The sequence below is a fragment of the Mesocricetus auratus genome, unplaced genomic scaffold (genome assembly GCF_017639785.1).
Source record: "Mesocricetus auratus isolate SY011 unplaced genomic scaffold, BCM_Maur_2.0 Super-Scaffold_100676, whole genome shotgun sequence".
Classification (NCBI taxonomy): domain Eukaryota; kingdom Metazoa; phylum Chordata; class Mammalia; order Rodentia; family Cricetidae; genus Mesocricetus; species Mesocricetus auratus.
The window spans coordinates 109,952,428-109,977,680 of NW_024429266.1; the positions used below are offsets into that span (position 1 = coordinate 109,952,428).

General features: G+C 41.7%; 1 protein-coding gene across 5 annotated transcripts in view; it reads left to right on the forward strand.

Moving 5' to 3' along the window:
* The first annotated feature begins 1,355 nt into the window (after nt 1–1,355).
* Rbm33 (RNA binding motif protein 33) overlaps nt 1,356–25,253 on the forward strand; it is a 104,904-nt gene continuing 81,006 nt past the window's right edge. For all 5 annotated transcript variants that reach the window (XM_013123741.3, XM_013123743.3, XM_013123745.3 and 2 more), the window contains exons 1-3: nt 1,356–1,607; nt 13,990–14,068; nt 19,609–19,657. In XM_013123741.3, the coding sequence (XP_012979195.1) occupies nt 1,565–1,607; nt 13,990–14,068; nt 19,609–19,657 (171 nt within the window). In that variant the 5' untranslated portion in view covers nt 1,356–1,564. The remainder of the gene's footprint in view (nt 1,608–13,989; nt 14,069–19,608; nt 19,658–25,253) is intronic.

Consider the following 25,253-nt stretch of genomic DNA (forward strand, 5'->3'; position numbering starts at 1 on the left):
ACAATGTACCAGTCAGAAGTCATTTTCACCATAAGCAACGTAGTTTGGTATCCCGATTGACACTGAACCTTCAACAGGTTTCCAGAACAAGTTAGAGAGTTGGCTAGAAGTAGTATCTGGTGATGAGGAAAAGGGAGATTTTAAATCTGTACACAGTAAGTGATCAAATATTAGATGCTCATATTTTAATGTTTTTCTGGTGAATGTTTGAGTTAAAAAAGTTTAGTTTCCTGTCTAGGAGAATTTCAGTTTCTGGTTCATAATTGAGATACACATCTTTTTTTCATATATGATTATAAATACTATGAGGTAATCTTATCATTGTGAATCCTTTATGTCTTTCTTAAGATCGCCACTGAAATCATCTTGAAAAAACTGATGTGGCATTCCATCTTGCACAGTACAATTAGTGAAAGGTAACAAGGGGTTCAAGCAGTTTAGATATGAATTCATTAATATGCTTCTGACAGAAATCTAGTTATTCAATGAGTCTCCTAGTCAGGCTTACTTTTTTGGGCAACGACTTCATGAGGTTAAATGAAAGGTTTTTTTTTCTTTCTGAGAAATAGTTTTCTTCCGTTTCTTACATGAACACTCTATATACATTGCTTATAAAACCAGGGATGTTTATGAGACAACAGTTGAATTTTACAGGAGGCATTCTTTCAGCCCCCATGACTACCCACGAATGTCGATTAATACTTTGCCTCTCTGGGTCTCGAACGCTCACTGAGCAGTGACCAAGCTCCATTCAGGCCTCTCCAGGAGCCCCCTTGGCCTTCCCGGCTCACTTCTGCCCCAGACCGCCCCTTCTAAGGCGTCCTGCCCAGGCGCTCCCTGGGACGCTCAGAAGCCGGTCTGTGAGGCTGCGGTGCCTATCCAGGCCTCGTGCCCACTGCTCGCACCGGCGCCACGCACCTCGGCTCCTTTCCCCGCGGTTCCGGGCCCCGCCGGCTCGCGATGGCTAGCGCGCGTGCGCGAAGGCGGCGGCGGCGGCGGCGGCGGCGGCGTTCCCGCGCACGGCCCCTGGGCGCGCGGAAGCCGGGCTCGGCCGTTACCGCCGCCCGCCGCGCTTCGGTTCCACTTGCGATGGCGGACCGGCCGTCGTAAAGCGCAGCCGGGCCGGCTGCGGCATAAGACAGCCTCCTTTTTGACTTACGGCTATCCACCTTTCCCCAAGCTTTGATCCTCGGCCTTCTGGCCCGGCGGGAGCCGTCTCCGTGCGCCGCTCCTCTTAGCGCGCGCTGCCGGGCCTCGCCTGGGCGGACGGGCTCCCGGGGGCGGGCGGGCGGGGAGGCGATCTCGGGCGCTCGCCCGCCGCCCGCCGCCCGCCGGCTCTTCCGCCCGCCTTCCTCCCGGCGTGCACCGCGGCGCGGCCATGTTGCCGTAGCGTTGTTTTCTTCCTGCGGAGGCGAGGGGCCGCTGCGGACGGCGACGCGCGGGCCTCGCCTCTGCTCGCTCGCGGGCGCCGGCCCTCGCCGCTCCCCGCCTCCCCGGCCCGCACCAGCGCCGTGGGCCCGCCAGAGGCTCGGGGAACGGCTGAAGGCCGGGCCCGGGCACCACCATGGCGGCCGCCCTGGGCGCGGGCGGAGGAGCAGGCGCTGGAGGTACGTGGGTCGCGGCTGGCGCCGAGGGCCGGGCAGCCTTTGTGTGGGGCCTTCGGGTCGTCCCGCCGCAGCCGGAGCCGCCCCGGGCCCGCCTGTGCTCATCGGGCCGGGAGCGCGGAGCGTTAGGCCCGAGGCGGTGTCGCGAGGTGGGCGGCGGGCCCGCGGCAGGGTTAGGGGGTCGGGCGGCCTCCCCGGAAGATCCTTCCCGGGCAGCCCGTCCGGAGGGCGAGCAAAAAAATCGCTGCTCATTAGAGTCCTTTAAATAAACCCATTGTCATCTGAGGAAAACCTGTTAGTGTTTGGCTGTGTGCTTGGACGGGGGTTTAGTTCGGGAACCAGTTTCTGGGGTGGGGGTATTTTCGTTTTTCATTTGGAAACGGTTTGGGAAGACGAACCATCGTTAAGTAAAACCGCGTTTTGTCGAATGAGAGTGTTTTAGAAAAAAACGTAAAGCAGTACTTAAAGATGACGTTTCAGGACTTGGGTCAAAGGAGACCCTTGGTAAAATGTGGACAACAAAAGCGTTTGCCACCAGCTCGTTGTAGACACTCGAGCTAGTCTGCGTATTCCAGAGGCGTTTTGTGAATCTTCCAGATGGGCGGGCGTGTTAAAACAACCCTGTTAGGGACTCTGTCCCAAATACCAAAGTGTTTGGCCGAGGCTACCTGCCAGAATGTCTTTTCTGGGATGGTCTATGTCGTTTCCAGCTTAAACAAATAGCATAACGAATCTAAAGCTTTCTAGTTAAATGTGTAAAATTTTGTCTGTCGTATTTGATGAGAGAAGGCAAAAGTTAAAGTTTTATATGTAAGTCTCTTATGGAAACCCTTAGGTCAAAGCTGATTTTAGTCAGAGATGAGGATTTTCTTTTAGTTTTCCATTTGCTCCTCACTAGTGTGCATTGAGGTCTTCCAGAGACTTTGTGGCGTATGAAAACCATGACACTGATGGGTTAGGGACTGTGTACATGCATGTTCTTTTAAATGTCTCATTAAAAAATTTAAAATAGTCAATACTAGTAGATAGCCACATAAACAATATTTGGGAGCTGTATATTAATTTTTTTAGGTCAGAAAGTTTAAGGGTTGTAGTTTTACAGGGTTAAATAGGTTTTCTGAAGTTTGGAATTTTTCTTTCATTTTTCTACCATGCCAGCGTTCACATAGACTCAACCCAAACAGTTGTGTATGAGTTGGTCCCTGCGACTCAGCCCTGCAGTCCTGGAACTGCTTGCCTCCTTACTCCCATGTGCAAGGCACTGATCCTGCCTTCTTGAGCGTCCTGATTCAGCAGGTTTAGGCTACTGAGGGAGGAGGCCTTACCAGAGAAATCATTGACTTAAATTTGTTTCCCATCTCTGTGCCTTCTCCATCCAGTAGCACTCCTGTTTTCCCCTGAACATTTATCTTAATCTAATCTTTTCCTTTTTTCTTCTTTTTTTAAAATTTTTTTTTATTTTTGGTTTTTCGAGACAGGGTTTCTCTGTGGCTTTGGAGGCTGTCCTGGAACTCACTTTGTAGACCAGGCTGGCCTTGAACTCACAGAGATCCGCCTGCCTCTGCCTCCCGAGTGCTGGGATTCAAGGCGTGCGCCACCAGCACCCGGCTTCCTTTTTTCTTCTTAATTTGGCCTTTTGAGTAACCTCTAAGACCTATGAGAACAAGCGTGACATTGCCATACACCCCGAGTTTCTGGCCTGTACATGTGTTCAACAAATACTTGTCTAATGAATTAGAGATTGATTTGGAAAAAAAATACTGTGCCCTTTTGTCTATCAGATGTTTGCTATGTAGCCAACAAAATCATTACATTAGAGATATTTACATTTTAGGTAATACCTTCTTTAAATCTAGATTGCTTACTTGATACCTCAGTTTAGCATATTTAGCACAGTGGCTTTCAGACTTTTTTTTATAGTTACAGCTCACATTGCCATTGCCATATAGTACTTGCAAAAAAATTTCATGGCTAGTTCTAGTGTGTCTTATGTGCCAAACTCTCAGATTTCTGTTTCATTACATTAAAAGGCTGTTGTATACCTGGTATGGGCTTGTATCTTGGCACTTGGGCAATTGAGTTTGAGGACACCCTGGGTTACATAGAAAGAGCCTGTCTTTACCCCTCCCTAAACAAAACCTGATTGTTGCCTAATCTAACTTCGCTATTAAACTCAATCTGTTAAATATCCCAGAATTGTCATTTTAAAATCTTCTCATGTATTGTAAGTGGTTGATGTTTTGGGGACTCAGGTGGTGGGGTGGTGATGATGTTGGTAATTTCCGTGTTTAAAATGGAGCCCGACACTAATAGAGTCTTTAGGTGGCCAAAATAACCACAGAAGTGCAATTATGTGTTGGTGTGAGACTTAGAGGAATGCAGCATACCCTCAACTTTAGTTTGTAGTTTTGTAAAGATACTTGCTGTTTCAAGTAAGGGTGGGAGAAACATGAGGGCCTTGCTGGTAAAGAGAATATTGGACATTGAAGATTAGTATAAATGCAGAAGTAGGTCTTTAAGGACACATACTGTAGCAAGTAATACATTTCAAGATCTAGCGCTTGCTTTGTAGTATAAAATACTAAGTCAAAGTGAAAAGTCGGAACATAAATTTTAGCAAAAGTCCTCCAAGCTGATTTGTATTTTAAGACCCAACAGTTCATAAAAACAGTTCATTAACTGGGTTAGGATGAGTGCCTTCCTTAAATTTATACTTGTGAAATATTGTTTCTTGGGTGAGCCTTACTTAAGAAAAAGATTGAATTAAGGATTTTCAGACATACCTAATACAATAATGAGACCAGCATCAACATTTATCAACATTTTGTTGTTCCTTGACTCAGACAACTTATTTTTTAATTGTTTTTTGAGGCAGTCTGAAACTCACTATATAGAGCAGGGTGACTTTGAACTTAAAAGAGATCTGTCTACCTCTGCCTTTAAATGCTGGGATTAAAGGGGTATACCACTACACACAGCTCAATTTATGACTTAATGTATGTATCAGTACCAAATATGTCTCAAAATTGGATTTAATAGGGCATCAAGATGGGTCATTGGGCAAAGGCACTTGATGCCATCCATAGAATTCCCTTGTGGAAGGAGAGAACTAACTCCACGTCTGCCTGCCTCTGCCTTCCAGATGATGGAATTAAAATTGTGTGTGTCACCATACTTATCTATTTTCAAGATTGATTTTCTAATTATGTGTGTGCATGTAACTGTAGGTGCCTGTGAAGGCCAGAGGTGTTGGATCTCCTGTAGCAAGACTTACAAGTGGTCATAAGCTGCCCATCGTGGGTGCTGAGAATCAAATTCCAGCTCTCTGTAAGAGCAATACACTCTTAACTGCTAAACCATCTCTTCAGTCCCTGCAGCCTAATTAATTTTTGAAGGATAGTTTATTAGATGCAGAATTTTTGGCTTACAGTCTTTAACTTTTCTTTCAGCATGTTAAGTATTTCATCTTATTGCATTCTGGGCTCTTTGGTTTCTGATAGAAATTGACTTAAATATAGTTAAAGATCCATTCATTGTATATGAGGAGTCACTTCTTGGGCATTTCAGAATCTTTGACTTTGAGAGAATTTAGTTTTATATGTATATGATTGTTGATGTAGGTCTCTTGAGTTCTTCCTGCTGGAGATCTGAGGTTCTAGGGTGTGTAGGCTTTTGTCAGATATGGAAATTTGGGGCCATTCCTTCAAATCTTCCTCACCTTTTCTTCTCTCACTCTTCATTGCATGTTCTGTTACTCTCTTAGTCTTTGTTCAGTTTTATTTTATTATTTTTTTCCTTTAGATACTTAGACTATAATTTCAGTACTTTTTTATGACTCAGTTTTGGGATTAAAAACAGGCCATTTGAATGTTATGATGTGGTTATTTGGGGGAATTTTTAGGCTATATCTACGCCTCTGAGTGCTTATTACTTGTGACTTGTTTGGTATTTAGTTTAAGTAACTTCTCTGAACTGATTTCATAGACACTGTCCTTTTTGTGTAGTTACTTAAGTCTCCATCTTACTGCTCAGCCATCGAATTGACATACTGTTTTACATTCCTGGAACCACAAAATACAATTAAAAAGCACACCCTGCTTTTTGTAAATTGACTGTAGCTGAAATACTTCAATGTTTATTAGGCCATCTATAATTCTGCCTTATTCTACCTCCTGCTTACCCAGAGCCCAGTCAGAGATGTAAATCTGGGTCCTCTCAGGTGTTTTCTGAGAGCGTGTCTACACCTGGACCTACATGAGGTGCTCTTGATTTCCAATTCCCAGTGCTTTTCAAAACCTTTTCATCATCCTCAGCCTCTTGTTTTCCAGGCTTTTTGGTGGGTGGATAGTTTCTTTTGGCTACAGTTGGTCACAGTTGCTTTGGACTACTACTGCCTAGATTGCTCCTTTAGCTCTGAGCTCCAAGAGGGTACAACAAGGGCAGCCTCTAAGTTTACCCCAGAGATCCAATGGGCAGGTCTCAGTGCAGTCAGATGCTTTGAGGGTGTGAACAGGCACTGTTAAGCTTAGGAGAGAATTCACAGCACTTCATGCTGCTGCTTAGTAACTTTTCTTTTTCAAGTTCCTTCAAGTGTTAACATTTTTTTTTTTTTGGGTAAGATTCCAGGGTTCAGGAAAAGTTGATTTGTGACAGTTTGTAGTTTGACAGTTTAATGTTGCCTCAGTGGCCAGACAGGTTCTGTTCCACTGTCTCTAACAAATTAAAAGGATTTTATAGTGTCTATAAGGTGTGTTTGCCACTCCCCCAGATGTGTTATATATGTGTTTGTGTGAGTGTGCATGTGTGTGGAGGACAGTGGTGCATGTATCATTGCCATCTTTTTTGAGACAGGTTCTCACTGAACATGGGACTCATCCATTTGAGTGAGCTAGGCTGACTGGCAGTGAACCCCTCCTATGCCCTAGCCCTGGGGTTACAGATGCAAAAGCTTCTGGTCCAGTTTTAGTGGGTGTTGGGGATCTGAACAAAGTCTTTATGCTTGTGTGGCAGACACTTCAACCAAAACATCTTCCCAGTCCTCGAGTATAGTTTTTCAGATATGAAAATAATCTTGTTTATGTAACCACCTTGGAAGGTAATTCTTTGAACATGTAAGTTAGAGGGCACTTTCTAGGTTGTGTGGTTACAGATCAGCTCTGGCCTTGTAACTGGACTGCTGTCCTAGACCAGAGTGCTGTATTCCAGTAAATGTTCGCTTACATGAATGGATTGTTGCTAAATTTAAATAAACATGTATCAGTTGCTACTTGTCTCATGGCCCAAGTTTGCTGACTCATAGATTGACAATTATTAGACCCCTGCCTCAAGCTAACCCAAGGGTCTGGAAGACAAGGAGGAATTGATGAGAAGAGTCATTGTAGGTATCATTTATCATATGCTAGAAACTTGCATCACCCAGCAAGGGGTCTTCAGGTTTACTGAGGAGGAAGTGTAGTCCCTTGTTAGAAGAAACTTACTAGTCAGGATTTAGAGTGAAGAGCATTGAGACAGGGAAGATGGTGTCCCCCTTTTGTTTTATTGGGTGCTCCCTGTTCCTCAACATCTGGACTCAGGGAACATGACTGGTATAAACTGGCATTACTGATACAAACTGCAACTTTAAAAATAATTCATCTGTAACCTGAAGAAATGGAAGAGGAGTAAGGAAATGTAAGAACAAAACAGGTTTCAGGACACTTTAGTTTTCTTGTAAAGATTGTGAGCTATAATTTCACTGAATACAATGCCTTCAAGGTATCCATGTTATAACACACAACAGAGTTAACCCCCCTCCCAGTATGTGTACATGTATACACATGTATGGAGGCTGGAGGTTGATGTCACTCTCCACCTTATTTATGTGGGACAGATTGACTAGACTGGCTGACGTCAATCTCTAGGAATCTAACAGGATGAATGCTGCTAGGTATTCAAAATCAGGTCCTCATGCTTGCATAGCAAGTCCTTTATCCATTGAGCCAGTTACAGAACTTCCTTTTAAATAATTATACAGTCATCTATTTTGTGTATGAAACACATTAAAAAGGCAAACAACCCTGACTGTTCTTCAGTTTCCACCTTTTTTTTTTTTTTATAGTGACACTGTGTGAGCACTGATAACACAAATAACTTCATGCCCTGTATTGTTACTTTCAGGTGTGTGAGAATGGATTGTCACACCAGTCACTGGTTTCGGAGCCCACTCTAATAAAATAACTTTATCTGAACTAATTATATTTGCAAATTCTTTGCCATTTCTAAGTAAGGGCACATTCTGAGATCCTAGTGGTTAAGATTTTTGATGGGCACAAATTGTATGATGAAAGGAAATATTGGGCTTTGTTTCTGGTTCCTGTGCACAGAGTTCTTAAAACTCTTGGAATTTATTACCTTTTTATGCTAACGAATGAGTTGAGAGTTACTTCCATAGCTGTGGGAATGGGGGCTGGTTGTTTGGACTTTCAATTAGTTAGAACTTTCAATTTCAACTGCTAACCTTCCAGAAATGCAATCACAGTCATGTCCTCATGGTGGACATGTCAGTAAGCTCTTTACTAACTCATCACTAGGTTGTCTTTGTAAAGTTAAAAGATAGTTTGACATGCAAATTGTACTGATTAAACAGTCATTGTGTAGCATCAGCACTTCCCCTTTAGTTTTGACAGCCCCAGAGTTAGGACTCCAATTCCAGATACAGCACTGCTACCTCTGAAGATAGTAAATGAGATCCAGCCTACCCATTGTGATGCTTGGGCAGGCTCAGGTTCTACAGTTTAGTGGAATAGTTCACAGGGAAAGAAAGAGCTCTGGTTGGTTTGTTTTCATTTGCTGGACTGTGCCTTTGGGGGGGAGTAGATGCTGCCGGTTCTGATGGTGTCCAATTTGTCAGATCTTCATTGGGTTTGGTTTTGCTGTTACATAAAAGAATCTTTGCCTAGTCCAAGAACAAAGATTTTTTTTTTGCTTTTGCTGAGTATTAATTCAGATTCACTTTATTTAATTTTTATCATGGCCATGCATTGTTGGTGAATTTTCATTTCCCTTGTATTGAGGTATTTAAAGATAACTCTGGGTCAGTGGGTAGGTAGGGATTTCAGTTCCATATTAAAAAGAAAGGGTAGAATAGTCTTTGCAGAAATGGCTTGGAAGTTGCTTAATGTACAACAGTCCTCATGAATAATAGCAGCAACTGTGGTTATGGGAGAAATGAATTGTTACTTTGTTGCAGTATTTAAGATACATAGTTTTAAATGAAAAAAAATCAGTTTGTACAAAGAAGCCAGGAAACTGACCTACTCACAGGAGGAAAAGAAATAGGACCCCCCCAGAAGGCCCAGAAACACTTTGAAGTAATTGTCTTAAACACTCATATTCTTTAAGAAACCATAGGCCACAAAAGAAGAAACCAAGACAAATGAACAAGCATACACTAAAAATTCTGGAGGACAACATTCTCAGAAAATAGGACAGACCAGTAAAGATACATTACAAAGAGGAAGCAGGGGGCAATTCTAGAACTAAAAAATACAATCTCTGAAATAGTCTCTAGACAGTTCAGTAGGAGACTGAGCAAATGTGGAGTTCTGTGAGAGTATCCTTTTAATGAAGAAGGGGGGGAAACCTGTAGAATTCATGGGACACTTTAAAGTGTATACCTAAACACATACACATATCCAAGAGAGCAGGGAATGGCAGACAAGGATAGTAACCTCCCAGATTCAGTTGCAAAGTATAAATCTGCATGTCTAAATAGCACAAAAGTGGGTAGCTTGGTGGAAACTGATTTACAGTCAGGAGACTGGAAGGTTCCTAGGGGATCTGGCTAACATACCCTTTCAGTACTAGTCTAAAAGTGTCACTGGTCTTACGTGGTCCTTTTTTCTGTGTGTGTCTTATCTCCAAATCTTTTTCTCACAAGGACACCACCCATTGGTTTAGTGTCCTCTCAATGTCTAGTATTATCTCAACTTGAAATCATTTTCATCTTATTTTTAAAACAGTAATGGGGTAATTTTCACATCTTTTTGTAGGACATGATTCAATTATTGTGAATCTGTTAGCAACAGAGACCTTGTTTGTGGTTATCTGTACATGTTATTTTCATCTCTGTGAAGCATAGTTTTATAGGATATAAGGCATTCCGAATTCTGTTACCCTACTGCAATCCCAGCTCCTGGTTCTGATGGTGAGCCGTCTTTTCTTTTCTTTTTTTAATCTTGCATCATTTCCCCCTTTTTATTTAAATAGAAGAGAAAGGGTTTTAACTCTTAACACAGTAACAATAAAAACAATGATCAAGTAAGAATTACATTTACAATATCTAGTCCATTGAGTGAAAATACTCCATTATCTATCCTAGCTTGGTGAGTCCAAGGTTTTGTTCTTCATTTACTTTCTATCATAACTTACATTGTCAACCTAAAAATATCTTTTTAAACCTTAAAACATTTTCTTAGATAAACAATTTAAGCTTTTTATGTTTCTCAACTTTATACACTTTATAACTCTTGTGAGTTTCATTTTTGAATTTAGTAACAAGGAAAACAGAAACTATAACTATTTCATCTTCAACTCCATCAGAAACTCTAGAAGGATATAATATTATCTTATCTTAGTAAACCGGAAGTACAGTGCAAAACTTCCAAAACATTAGAAATGACAGAAACAGCTGGATGCCTGGACAGGCACCCAAGGTTCCTTTGCAATGTTGGGATGTCCATCTTTGGCCTCCAGGCCTAGTGTATCTGACAGACGTTTCTGTGAAGTAGGAATTTTGAAGGACTGTCCCACCTTATCTTGGCAAATTTTGGCAGTCTTTCTCCTTTGTGTCCTGCTTGTCCAGTTTGTGCAGTGTCGGCAGTTGAGGCAAGGGCACTTTGTTGTTCTTTGGCTAGCTTTACCACAATGAAAGTGAACTTCAATGCCCATCATCCTTTTATGAAGTAGATGATGAGCCATCTTTTCTGTGGTTACCTTCTAGTGACAAGGCCTCTCCTGCTGTCCAGATTTTCTCCTTGCCTTTAGGACATTTTAACTGGTATGTGTGTCTGTTGTGTTGTAAGTTAAATTTGCTGTGCTTTTTGAGGTATGAAGGCTGATCTTCTATAAACAAATAAATAAATAAATAAAAAAATTGGGAAGTTTTTAGCCATGTCTTCAGATTTTTTGTACTCTGCTCCTTTGTACCCTTCTAATGGTATGTCTTTTGTGTTTATATTAATGGGATAGTGATGGTCCAAATTTTCTGCAGTAGTGGTCATTTAATGTTATTTTCCATTTTGCCAGCATGAATCTGCTTTTTTGACTGTTGTAAATGAATTTTGTTTGTTTGAGGCAAAGTCTCACACTGTAACCCTGACTGTCTTAGAGCTTACTTCATATCGTGGGCTGACCTCAAATTTACGGCAGTTTACCTCTTTAATTTCCTAAGTGAGTGCTAGTGTTGCATGTGAACATGTGAGCCACCATGCCTGGTACCTGCGGTGTATGCACCTATGTGCACACGGGTCAGAGAGCACGTTAGAGAACAACTTGCAAAAGTTTTTTTCTTCCCCTCCATCTTTGTGTGGCTTCTGGGGCCTTGAACTCTGGTCTTCAGGCCTAGTGACAAGCACCTTTACCTCTGCTGAGCCATCTTGCCAGCCCTCCTGTTATTTTCAATTTCAAGATTTATTTGGTTTTGTGATGGTTTACTTCTCTATTTGTTCTTTGCTGTGGCATTGCTACCTTACTTTTTGATTCTTGTGGATCATCTAGTTCCTTGAACATAAATGTCTGTGATAGCTACTTAAGTGTTTTTATGAGCCCCTCACAAGTTGTTTCTGCTGCCTGCTTCCCCCCATCCCGTATATATAAAGGGTTATATGTCTGCTGTGCTATAAGACTTCCTGGAGAGAGGAAAAATTCGCATACACACACACACTCTCACACAATCTCTCTCTCTCTCTCTCTCTCTCTCTCTCTCTCTCTCTCTCTCTCTCTCTCTCTCTCTCTCTCTCTCTCTCTCTCTCTCTCTCTCTCTCTCTCTCTCTCTCTCTCTCCTCTTCCTCAGAAAATCACAACAGATCAAAGTATGGTTACCACCAAAATCCAGCTTGGTGAACAACTGAGTTTAATGGGGGTAACTTACAGGAATATGAGTGAGAGAGGTTTCTTACAGAAGCAGAAGTGACTCAAAAGAGTCATTAAAACCCACCCCACCCAGCCTGGGTGACAGTCCACAAAAGCTGAGCACCTGGAGCTCACATTACACAGCCTTCAGGCAGTTCAGTATGTGGGAACCTTTTCTGGGTACCTGGTCTGGTCTGATTTCAAGATTATTTTCAGCTTGACTGGTCTGAGAATCTTTGCAATTTGACTTGTCTGAGAGTGACTCTCAGCAGTCTTTATTGTTTACTCTTGAGAGGGAGGGACTAGTGAATCTGGTCAGTTCTAGGGACTTTCTGAAGCTACTTTGAGTTACTTACCTTTGGCTTAAGGATTTTCCCTTAATGAACCATTTCAATCTTGAGGAAACTGCTACACAACAGTGGCTTATAGCCCCCTCCCCCCTTTTTTTCTTCCTGGAAATGGGCATTTGAGATAATACCTTGGAGTGGGTGTGGGTGCTGGTTTCCCTACTCCCTGGGTTTCTTACGGTTCTGTGCTTGTTGATTCCTTTGCTGACTGCCTGTCACACACCGCCCCCCCAGCTGTGAAGCTTCTGTTTCCCTCTTCAGTAGGGATATTTGAGTTGGAGTGTCTCTGAACTGGGTCTTGGTGTGGGAGAAGGGTTCCTTCCCCTGGTGTGCCCCTACAGCTGAGCCTCATCAGAAGGTAGGTTGGGGTGGGAGAAAGATATCAGAGGTGCTAACCTTTAGTGTCTCTTGCTACTGCAGCTTTGAACAAACACAGTGAATTTCTATAATATGTATCTTTTATTTGGTACTTGTCCTTAGAATCTTCTCAGTGACTTTATATGTCCCTTTTTAAAAGACATTTTATTTTGGTTTGGGTTTTTTCCCAGACAGGGTCTTAGTATTGTAGCCTTGGCTGTTCTGGAACTTACACTGTGTAGACCAGGCTGGTCACAGAACTAGCTGCCTCTGCCTCCCAAATGCTGGTATTAAATGTGTGCACCACTACACCCAGCTAAGAACGGTTTTTATCAGGGTCTTCAGGAGTCCAGTCTGGGTAAGGGTTGAATGTGATTGATGGTTTTGTTAGAACCTTAGTGGTTAATTTTCCAGTCTGAGCTAGAGAAATGCCCTAGGCAACTGGAATTTGTGTCACCCAAGTGTTCTAGGCCTGGGTGAACTCTGAACAGACCAACTGCTGCCTCTTTCTTTGCAACGTCCCCTCATCCCACCCAGCATGTCACATGAAAACCAATTCAGTTCTTAGTGTTTCCTAACAAAATAACTATCATAATATGATATTGTCAAATTTAAACTTCCAGCAAATTTGTGAGGTAAATGATAGATTTTCCTTTTTTTTTTTTTTTGGTTTTTTTTTTTTGAGACAGGGTTTCTCTGTGGCTTTGGAGGCTGTCCTGGAACTCGCTTGGTAGTCCAGGCTGGTCTCGAACTCACAGAGATCCGCCTGCCTCTGCCTCCTGAGTGCTGGGATTAAACGCCCGGCTCTATTTCTGATGCTCTCCTGAGCTGTCTCAGCAGCCTCCGGCCTTGTTGAGATGTGATCTGTGCTCTGTGTGTAAAATACGCACTTAGGACTTCCTATGAAGCAAAACACCACTGCTGCCTTCTGTTCTGATTTATGCCTCAGTGGGCAAACTTTGGATATACCAAGGTGAAAACAATACAGTTAAATTTTTTTAATTTGTTTTTTGAGACAGGGTTTCTCTGTCCTGGGTCTCGCTCTGTAGACCAGGCTGTCATGGAATTCACAGAGATCTGCCTGCCTCTTGCCTCCTGAGTTCTAGGATTAAAGGCGTGCACCACTGTTGCCCCCCCCCCCCCCCCCAAATAATTTTGTCCCTTTAGGTTTGACAGTTTTTACTTTTAATAAAATGTGACCAATAGATAGAAAAATTTTATGTACCTTACATTCTATTTCTGTTACTTAGAAAATGTGAAGGCTGAAAAATTATTATAGGAGTCCCTAATTTTTAACAAATCACCCCCCTTTATGCAGTAACAAAATTATAATTTAAAAAATGCTGTTGTCACTGAATTTTCATACTTAGTATTCAATAAATTTTTGGATTGCTTTTATTTTATTTAAAACAACAGTAAGTTTCAGCTTGGCTGAGGGTTTATGATAGCTATTTGTGGAACTTGTATCTGGGGTTAAGCAGGTTCCTGAGGGAGCTGGTATCCTAGCTGATTAGTTGCCTTTTGTTTGTCTTGACATAAGAAGACTGACTTGAGTGGACTCTTTTCCACAGATGATGACTTTGACCAGTTTGACAAGCCTGGCGCAGAGCGGTCCTGGAGAAGAAGAGCTGCCGATGAGGACTGGGACAGGTGTGTGCACACTGCTTCCCTGGGTACCAGGGTGGTGTCTGTGATCTTCTGCTGGATACAGAGGTCTTTACCAGAGATAGTATGGGGGCTCTTTGGTGTCCTGTCCTACACCAGCCTCCCTGCTGGGCTGATGGTGGGTCTCTTAAGGCCTCACCAGGGCCTGCCTGATCCAAGCTTGTGTTGTAGGTAGCTGTGTGTGGATCATGAGCTTTCTTTCTCTCTGTTTATTTATTTATTTTTTAAATTTTATTTTCCAGTTTAAATTTAGATAAGAATCAAGGTTGCTTCACAAGTCAGTTCCAGGTCCCTCTCCCATTCCCTCCCCTCCTCCCGTGCCCTTCCCCCAACCCCCCCCCCCCCCGTTATCCCCTCATTTCTCCAGGGTGGGTGAGGCCCTCCATGGGGGTGTCCATAGTGTGTCATTTCATATAGGGCAGGGCCTAGACCCTTTCCCAAGAGTTCAGGGTGAGAGTGCGCCTCACATTGTTCTATTGGAGTCCAAAGTCCGTGTGTATACTTGGGATGGGTACTGATCTGCTGCCCAAGGCTTTTCTCTCTGTTTATTGAACAGCATTATAACCATAATGATCTTTTGCTGTATATCCTGCCTACCTAGTAGTTACTGAGACGTTACACTTTTTTGCCATTTTAATATGTACTGATTTAATTTCATTTCTCTAACTAGTTGTGTTAGGTGAACATACCTGCTTAGTAGTCCACACTTGCACACACAGTGAAACACAGTTGGTGATGACTCATGTCAACTCAGTGTGGTGGGTGCCTCTAAGGGGGGGACCTGCTTTTAGAGGAGGAGTGCTAGAGGTACACAGGCTGCCTGTATTAGGTGCTGAGGTGAGTGAACAAATACACACACTATGGTTCCGTGCTGATTTTAAGAACAAGTGCTTATAGAAGGTTACAGAATGGTTTACAGGGAAGTCTTGGATGGTCAACATAAGGTTGATTAGCCTTTCCTGACTCATTCAGTGTATCGGTTAGGACTCTAGAGAAAGGACTGGTAGGGTGTGGGTGAAAGAGATGTATCTTATTTGTGTGGGTGGATGGCGGAATGTAGTTGGTTGTTTTCTTTATTACTTTTTGGCTCTTAGCTCCTTTGGGGGTCTGCCACCAAGCTCGAACTCAGATCCTCTTGCTTCTGCCTTCCAATGCTAGGACTAAAGGTGTGCGCCACCGCCACCTGGCTTCTTTTCTTTCTTCTGTGTATCTTACTTTAACTCTTATTCCGTGGCTGCCTGGGTGACTAGGTGACTGTCCCTTGACGTCCTCCTCTCCTTGTTCTATTTTGTTCTTTCTCCCTTCCCAAATTTCTCCTCCTGTCTATACTCTTCCTGCCAGCCCTGTCTATCCTTTCTCCTGCCTTGATATTGGCTGTTTAGCTCTTTATTAGACCACCAGGTGTTTTAGGCAAAGAATCACAGCTTCACAGAGTTAAACAAATGCAGCATAAACAGAAGCAACACATCTTTACATCATTAAACAAATGTTCCAAAGCATAAATAAATATAACACACCTTATAAATTATATGGTTCTAGCAAAGTTGAGTGTTTAACAGAGTACAATTGTCTGAAATTGATTACACCAATTGATAGTTAACTTTTTATTCAGACTTTCAGGCACACGTGAAAGTATAATATAGAACATTGAACCCAACTTGAGTGATTATCAGTTTTTGTCTGTACAATCTGCAACCCCTTCAAATCAGATGTAGTTTTACCTGGAAACACTTGATGATTTCTTATAATACAGAGTGTTTACACATAGACCCACCTTGAGTCCAAGAAAGATCCCTGTTTACTCATGCCTAGCTAATGTTCATATTTCACCTATTACCTCTTATGTTTGCATTTGTGCCCGTGTCAGTATATTCTCATATAGTGCAGGTACATAACTACTTTCCTGTTGTTTGAAATTATATCCAAATAAAGGTCTGTATTTTAAAGTGTTGGTTCTTTCTGTTATTACAGTGAAGTGCTTGGACAGTTACCATAGGAAGTTGTGTGTTTTGGCTCATAGTTTAGGAGGCTCTAGTTAATGATGGAGTGGCCCATTGCATATGTCAAATAAAACCACTCATATTATGAACCAGGATCATATCCACGTCTCACCATCCGCTGTGAATCTTCCAGTAGCCTCTCACTAGGCCTTGTCTCCTCAGTCTCCTTTTTTTCACCAGCACCACCCTCGAGACCATGTCTTTAACTGAGTCAATGGCCTTTGGAGGCCACTTATCAAAACTGAAGCCTTTAGTTCTTTGTGAAAGACACACAACACTGTATTTTCTAGGATTTATGCTTGACTGCTTACTTTTAGATAGTATATACCCTTGTGTTATGTAAATGAATGTAGGTGTAGAGGTTGTTTACATTGAGGTCTTAGTAAAAGGTATGTGGAAGTCTCTTGTGTCTGTCATGTCCCTCCACTTCTGGAGAACTTAAAGTAGTCACAGTGGTTTGTTTCCTGTAATGTGTCTATTCACTAGGAAGTTCTTACAAGGCACAAACGAGACAGGTTTTCATTTGTCCATTTCCAAAGTAATTAACTGAACATCTTCCACTCCTGAGCATTGTTTTGGAATAATTTTAAGTCATAGACTCTTTTTCTTTTTCTTTTTCTTTTTTTTTTTGGTTTTCTAGACAGGGTTTTTCTGTGACTTTGGAGGCTGTCCTGGAACTAGCTCTTGTAGACCAGGGTAGTCTGGAGCTCACAGAGATCTGCCTGTCTCTGTCTCCCGAGCGCTGGGATTAAAGGCGTGTGCCACCACCTCCGGGCAAGTCATAGACTCTTAACATCAGTTGTGTTTTAATTTGCTATAGTTATGATTTTAGTGGCAGTCAGATTGTCTTATAGGTTCCTCAGTCGAAATTTATCCAGGTTGGCTCTTGAGTCTGTCTGATGTTAGCATCTATAGTTTTTAGCAGCTTCCTCCCTCCCTCCCTGCTGTGCTGGTTTTGGTCATGGTGTAAGGCAGCCTGGTTTTATTACTCTCTCAGTATGGGTAGCAGTTGTCTCTGTTTATGAACCAGCTTCTGTTCCCACATGGCTTGCAGTAAGATGTTTGCACATTTAAGATTCAGTGTTATGCATATTTTTGATACTGTTTAAGCATAAAACACCTTCTGCCTGCTTGCATATGGAGAAGTTTAGAAGTTTGGAAGAGTCATTGTTACAAAAACCTGCTCTCATGTTGCATCAGTGGAGATTGCAAGATAGTTCTGTGATGCTGGCTCAGCATCTGAAAAAACTCTAGTTCAAGCAAGACAGGAGCACACTGAGAAAGTCTTAACTGAAAATCATTTAATGAATGTTTATTTAGGTAAGCCAGAATACAATATAGTTCCTACCCAGGCCCCAGGGGAAGGCAGGTTTGGGAGCCAGGGAAGCTGTGGTAGTGGTGCTGTCCTTATATTGCCTTGGATTGGGGGTGGGGGTAAGGGGGCTGATTTCTGCCTTTCTGCTTGGTGACATTTCTCAAGGTGCTTTCCGTTAGTTTGACTGAATCCAGAAGCCAGGGGTGAGGACAGCTTGTATGAGCCATTTCTGGAGGACATAGGCTGTCCAGAATGGGTTGAAAGGGGCAAAGTGGACAGGAGCCAGGAGGGCAGGAGACTGGACTTTGAAGCAATGGCCATGCTGTCATATGTAGCCAGGTGACTGACAACTAAATAGTCATTAAAAGTTGGTTTCATATTTTCAAATGCTTTTGCTTGTTAGCAAAAGTTGCATATATCCTTTGTAGTTTTTGTTGTAATTATGAACTTATTACCATCCCAATTAGTGTGTGTTGGGAATGTGCTATTGCCTTCCATTTTCCATTGCTTAAAGCTGTGCCATGGAGGGATACTCAGTTTCAAAGAGGTATTTGCATGTTTTTGGTCATGTAGAATCAGGGCATTGACTGGCAGCTCTTTTTCCTGCCTTCGAAGGAGGAATGTAACATAGAAAATAATTAAATCCCAGATGTTACTGGCTTTAAAATGTTGGGAGGAACTGTGCAGAAGTCAGAAAGGTGGTTTTGTTTGTTTTCGAGACAGGGTTTCTCTGTCCTGGCTGTCCTGGAACTCTTCTTTGTAGACCAGGGTGACCTTAAACCCACAGAGATTCATCTGCCCCTGCTTCCCCGAGTGTTGGGATTAAAACCATGTGCCACCAAACCCAGCTAGAAAGGTGGTTTTTGAAGTCCTTGCCTTGTATCTCTCATTTGTGTGACCTTTGGAAGGTCTTGTCCATATTTCTGTTTGTGAAATGAGGGTATGAGACTTAATTACAGGGTAATTTACAGAGCCTAGCATGTGAACTGAATGATTTGTCAGGTTGTTTCTAGTTCTGAAAGACCCTTTACAGGAGTGTGCTTGTCTCTTACAACTGCATCTCTGCATTTGTAGAGCTGTTAGTATTGTGTTCAGCAACATGCTAAAATAGTAAATTAGGGCTGGTGTTAATCTCAGAACCAATAGAATTTGTTAACCAGAGCCCAATCTAGTGATAGCCATTTTCTTTTATCAAAAATATTGTTTTAATGTGTTTTCTCTGCTGTGGGGGCCTAGATGTTGTATGTACATAGTATCACAATATGTACTGATGCTAAGAGTGCAGACATAGAACTGCTGTGGAACAAAGGGAACAGAGTGGGAATACATCGTACACCTGAATGGAAATGGCCTTACATAACCCTGAACAGTAAAAACATTGAAAAAATGCAGTAGAAGGTATTTCAAGCTTCTTGGTGTGTTAAAGGTTCCCTCTGGAGCCTGGAGAAAAATCTGCTCCTAGTCACTTCAGTGCAAAAGCATGCTGGGAAACATGGTAGGTGACTACTGTGATTTCCACACCACATGCCTTAGTTACTGCATATAATTTTATAACGTACTTTTAAATTTAGATTTTAAAAAATGTATGCATGCATATGCACATACACGCATGGTGTGATGTGAGTGTAGTGTCCTTGGAGACCAGAAGGGGAGTATTTGATTTCCCTAGAGCTGGAATTGAAGGTGATTATGAGTTGCTTGACATGGGTGCAGGGAACTGAACTCTGCAAAAGCCGGAGGTGCTCTTAACTGCTGAACTACCACTTCAGCTCAATTATTTTAAATTCCTTTTGTTTTCTGCTACTTTAATGAATATTGGATTATTTCTTGTGGGTTTTTTTAATTGATTAGTGATACTGAGCACCTTTTCCTTTATATCCTAAGTTTTTAAAGGTAGGAGAAAGCTTAGGTGTTCCTTTGTATCTATTTCATATTTTGCTGATTAGTAAGCAGTTACATAAGGATTAAAGTACTGTACTGTGCTGCTGAACTTCAGCTTAAGTCTAGTAAGCTACCTTCTGTATTGAGCCTGACCTTACCTGACAAAGACTTGTCCCTGTGTCCTTGAAAATATCTTTATTTGTGTAGAGGAAGGAAAGTGTAGTATAGCTACCTGAAAGTTCCAATTCCCTGGAGCCTTTACTGGATTTCTGAGTGACTTTCATTTTCTAGTCTAATAGTAGTGACATTTTGCATTCCTCTTTCCCCAGTGAACTGGAAGATGACTTGCTTGGAGAAGATTTACTGTCTGGAAAAAAGGTAAGAAATAAGATCACTTAGAAGAATTATTTAATTGTACATAAAACACGGGCATACTACCATCACTTAGTTGTACATGGGATGAATTTCCAGAAACTGAGCATGGACTAGAATTTGTAGATGGAGTGATTGTTTTATTGCTGTAGATTGACTGAGAGCTATTGTGGAATAGTATTTTAAGATGTGTTCCATTTTTTTTTATGCTGTAGAGCATTTGTTTTGTTTAATGATGCAAAGATGTGTTGCATTCTTTTATGTCCTATTTGTTTAACTCTGTGAAGCTGTTACTTTGCCTGTCAAAAATACCTGATTGATCTAATAAAGAGCTGAACGGTCAGTAGCAAAGCAGGAGAAAGGATAGGCGGGGCTGGCAGGTGGAGAGAATAAATAGGAAGGGAAATCTGGGAGAATTCGATAAAGGAATGAGAAAAGAAGGGGCCAGCACCTAGCTACACAGCAAGCCATGGAGTGAGAAGTAAAGAAAGGCATGTGAAGCAAGCTTGTTTCTAATTTAAATAAAAAAAAAGTAAAGAAAGGTATAGGATACTGATAAAAGTCCAAAGGCAAAGGGTAGACAGAATAAGTTAAGAAAAGCTGGCTAGAAATAAGCCAAGCTAAGGTCGGGCATTCATAAGTAATAAAAAATTTCCATGTGTATTTATTTGGGAGCTGGGTGGTGAGTCCCCAACGAACAAAGAGCCAAAACAGTAAAATAGCCAACAACACAGCTTCACAAATGCTCAGCATGTATTTTATCCTAGAGTTACTCCTCCAGCCCAGCAGGTGGCTGTGGATATTACTATGGGGAGTATTCACTGAGGTAGATTTGCCAAACTATAATACATAGCAGATCTGCATATAAATACAGCTAGAAGTTCTCGTGGAAACTTTTCTAGGACTTTTTATATGTGTGTATCTGCCTAAAATATACTTCTAATCTGTTTCATAAATCATGTGGAAATTAGAATGTGAAGCAAGAGATGAAAGTGATAATTTTATTTTCCTCTTTTTGTGTGGGTGCTTGCATGTTTGGGTATACATATGTATATGTGAAGGTCAGAGGTGACAATCTCCATCTATGTTAGTCACTCTTCTCTCTATTGAAGCAAGGTCTCTTGCTGAACCTGAAACTAGCTGATTCAGCTATTCTTGCTAGTTACCTACCCCATCTGCCAAGCTCTTGGGTTACAAGTGGACCATTGTGCCTGCTCAGTTTTTGCTTGTGTGATGCGAATCTGATCTATGGCTCTTACACTTGTGGCAAGTACCTAATTCACTGATCCACCCCCCTGGATCCCCTAAAGTGGATTAACATTTTATTTTTGTTTTGGTTCACTGAATGGTTTTAAAACATTTTCTGTCTTCACGTAATATTAACTTAATAATTTAAAAATGGTATTTGTGATTGTGTACAAGTGTTTCTGTGTGAGGAAAAGGTTATGCATTTTGTATGTATGTACTTAGGTGTGCTGATGTGTGCATGTGGAAGCCAAAGGTTGCTGCTGCATGTCTTGTGTCCTTTGCACCTTATTTTTGAGACACATTTCCTCATTGAACCTGGAGCTTACCATTTTGGCTAGACTGACTGGCCAGTCAGGGAGCCCAAGGGATCTTCTGTCTTGACCTCTCTAGTGGTGGAATTATAGGTTCATGCTGCTGATACACCCGACTGTCACATGGTGCTGGGAATTAAACTCAGGTCGTTATGCTTATGTGGTAAGCACTTCATTGAGCTTTCTTCCCAGGTCCTCACCATAGTTCTTTAAATTTCATTTTCAAATCTTAAAATTGTTAGGGCTTACATTGTCAAGAACTATACTGAAGCTTAATATACTTGCAGTTAAGACTATTTCAAGCAGTATAGTACATTTAGACTTGTGGAGTTATCCCTGTCCTGCTGTCACTGTCTGTTAAACTCTTAGGCCTCATCAGTATTTTCTCTAATAATCGAATGTGACTTAGAGTTCTTCCTCAGTCAGATCCCCCCTTCTCCTGTTGTATTGATCATTAGCCTATGTGCCCCTGGTTTTGGGCTCATGCAATCTTCCCCATTTCAACACATGAATCCTGGGGAGTAGTTATGCAGTGTCTAAATCATAGCAACTTTAAAAACACCAATAAACGTTCTTTTAAAATTTTTTGAGAATTTTATATATGAGTACTATATATACAATATTCCCCCTCTACCTTCCCCCTTCTAGCTTCTCTGATACCTCCCTCACTGAGATCCTTTCTTTAATTATTACTGATAATTAAACACACTTACATGCAACCCTCTGAGTTCATATAGTTTATATGTATATGTGTTTAAGGTTGGCGATTTATGATTAGATAACTTATCAGGAGAGCTTGTCCCTTAATTCTTTCTCTTTGACAGCCATTGCCCTTGTATTTTTTCTAGAATGGGGCCTTGTAAGATTTTCCCCATCGTCTTTGGGATATCTACTGGTTATCGTTGTGTAGGTCTTATTTAGATGACCATATTGTTAAGAATCCAGGGGCAACAACTCCCTGACATATATAGAAGACACTGTCTGATTGCTAATGTCCTGGTCCTCTGTCACTTACAGTCTTTTTACCCTCTCTTCCCTGATGTTCCCTGAACCTTCAGTATAGGAGTTGTGTTGTAGATGTGTCAATTGGGGATAGGTACCCCAATTGTTTTCTGCATTTTGACCAGTTGTACATTTCTGTAATGGTCTTTGTCAGCTGCTAAAAGAATTATTCTTGATGAGAGGTGATAGCTACATTTACTTGTGAATATAAGGATAGGTATTTAGAATGAAGTTGGGAATTACATTGTGTGCTGATTGGTCTTGTGTCAACACAAGCTAGAGTTATCTTAAAGAAGAGCCTCAATTGAGAAAATACCCCCATCAGATCTAGTTGTAAGACATTTTCTTAAGTAGTGATTGATGAGGGAGGGCCCAGCCCATTATGAGTGCTGTAATCCCTTGAGCTGATGGTCCTGGGTTCCATAAGAAAGCAGGCTGAGCAGGCCATGGGGAGCAAACCAGCAAACAGCTCTCCTCCATGGCCACTGCATCAGCTACTGCCTCCAGGTACTAGCCTGATCCCGTATAATGATGGACTTCAATGTCAGATAAACCCTTTCCTCCTCAACTTGCTTTCTGGTCACAGTGTTTCATCACAGCAATAGAAACCCTAAGAAATACTGATTTAAGAAAGTGGCAATAGTAGGACCTCCTAGGGTCCATGACCTCACCAGCTACATATTAGTTGTTAATTGTACAATTTTCATGCATGAGTTTCCTCCTGTTGAGTAGGCCTTAAGTCTAATTAGGTGGTTGTTGGTAACCCTTGAGGTTTAAGTGCCACTATTGTACCCTTGGGTATATTTTGCCATGCTGGTCATTATTGTAATTTGTATGCTTTACAGCTGGGTAGAATTTTTAATTACTTTTCTCCATTGGCAGTTTATATAGTACCTTTAGATACCAGGAGAGTTATTCCTCAGAGATGGGGCTTCTAAGTTGGTCCTAGCTTTTTTCTTTTGGAAGTGTATGATGTTTTCAGCAATAGGATCTTACTAAGTTTTGGGAGGCAACCAAGGGTGATAACAGAAGCATATATTGTCTGGGGAGTCTCTTTGGATTCTCCTGACCTATTGATCGAAGGGAGATTTCCCATGACTGGCATTGTTATATAGTGCATGGCTCTTGGAGGAGCCTTATCACCCCTAGTGGAGTAATCTCATTCAAGTTATTTATATATGTATATTCATCCTTGCTATATATGTATGTTTTTGTTTTCATTGTTTTTTCTTGGAGATAGTCAGTCTATATAGCCCTGACTGTTCTGGAAACTCAGTGTATGTAGACCAGGCTGGCTTCTGACTCAAAGAGCCTGTCTCTGCTTCCACAACACCCAGCAATATATGTGTGTTTTTAGGTAAGCATATAGTAAAGTGTTACTCTGACTTTTTAAGTCATCCTCCCTCTTTAGTATCGTCCTCTCTTGTCCCTCTCTAGATAAGTTGTCCCCCAATCCGTTCCCTTCATAGCACTTGTGTCCTTCTGTTCCCCTAGCACTCTTACCCTGACGGTTTCTGTGGTGACTCCAGGTTATGTACTCAGGTTAAACTCTTGGGTGGAAACTGAGTGTACAAGGAAGAGAGAAAGGTGCAGCTCATTCTGGTTGGGCTTTACCTAGTGTCATCAGTGTTTAGTTTGAGGTGGTCTTGTTTCAGTGTTACCCGGTCACTCTTTCCTGAGTTATTTTGAAGCATGCTTCATTCAGATATGCCATTGTAGTGTATAAATCTTAATGTGCTTTAGGGATCTTTGGAAGTCTGGCAGGCGGTAGTTCTGGTCTCAGGGTGTAGGCATTTCAAGATTCTTTATATTGCCAAATTGCTTCCTGGGAATGTTTGATTAGCTTTTGTTCCTATTAACAGTGGTATCTTGGTGTCTCTCACCTTCCCTTTCCATAGATCTGATGGTGCTTTAAAAAAAATCTTTGTCAGTGTGATGAATCTTAATGATTGTTGGTTGTTTAATTCATAATTATTTGATTTCTAGTAAGATTTGGACCTTTCTCAAGTTTATTGCTCTTATCTCTGCTCTCCTCTGTAACAGTGACATGTAGGCCTTTGCGGCAGTACAGAACTTCTAGGGCTGGGTTTTAATTGTACTGAAGAGGCAAGGCAAGGCTGCTCACTGAGGAAGAAGACTGAGGTGGAGTGAGGCAGATAGTTTCTAAGTACTTCCTTTATCTGTTTTACTTTGGCATCATCGCCTCATGTCTGGACTACACCAAGAAGTTTCTGTCTGTAAGTGCCAAATTTGGAGAATGTTTGAGGATCTTTTTGTCCCCATCTTTAAACCCCTGATATCCTCATTCTTAGGAGTTTTGGAGGGAACCTTTTTATATTGTCCTGGGAAGATAAGGCAGAGGATTTCACAAGCACTCACTGCCACTCTGTATCTCTTGCCTGCTTTCTTCTTGACTGAGAAGAATTCTCCCAGCTTTTCTGCTTACCTGAAAAACAGTTCTCTCTAGTTGAGTGGGATGTGCTGAAAGCCATCTCTGGCTTCTCTGCTTTAGTGTTTCTCTTTGAGGATTCAAGCTCTTCCAAGGAAGTGGGTGTTTCTGCCTCTAGTGTCTGTTACTCAACAGGCTTGGAATTGAAAGGCTTGATCCTTGGAACTGAGATTTGACAATTACTGGGACCTATCACAACATATATTTCATTTGCTTTGTTTGTTTGCTTGTTTGATAAATTACTACTTGAATGGTTTTGGAACTGGTACTTGAGTATACACAAGTGCATTCATACACACAGAATCACCTTGAAGTTTTTTTTTTTTTTTTGGTTTTACAAGATAGGGTTTCTCTGTATTGTTTTGGAGGCTGTCAGTCCAGCCTGGCCTCGAACTCACAGAGATCCACCGCCTCTGCCTGAGTACTGGGATTAAAGGTGTGCACCACCACCGCCCGGCTATCACCTTGAAGTTTAACTATGTGTGTTTTTGTGTGTGTGCACTCACGCACAGTGAAGCAGCCCTCCTTGGAGTTCACTGAATTAGTAATTTTAAAGCTTTTCCTGAGGTTTTACTTGTAGAATTGAAGAGTG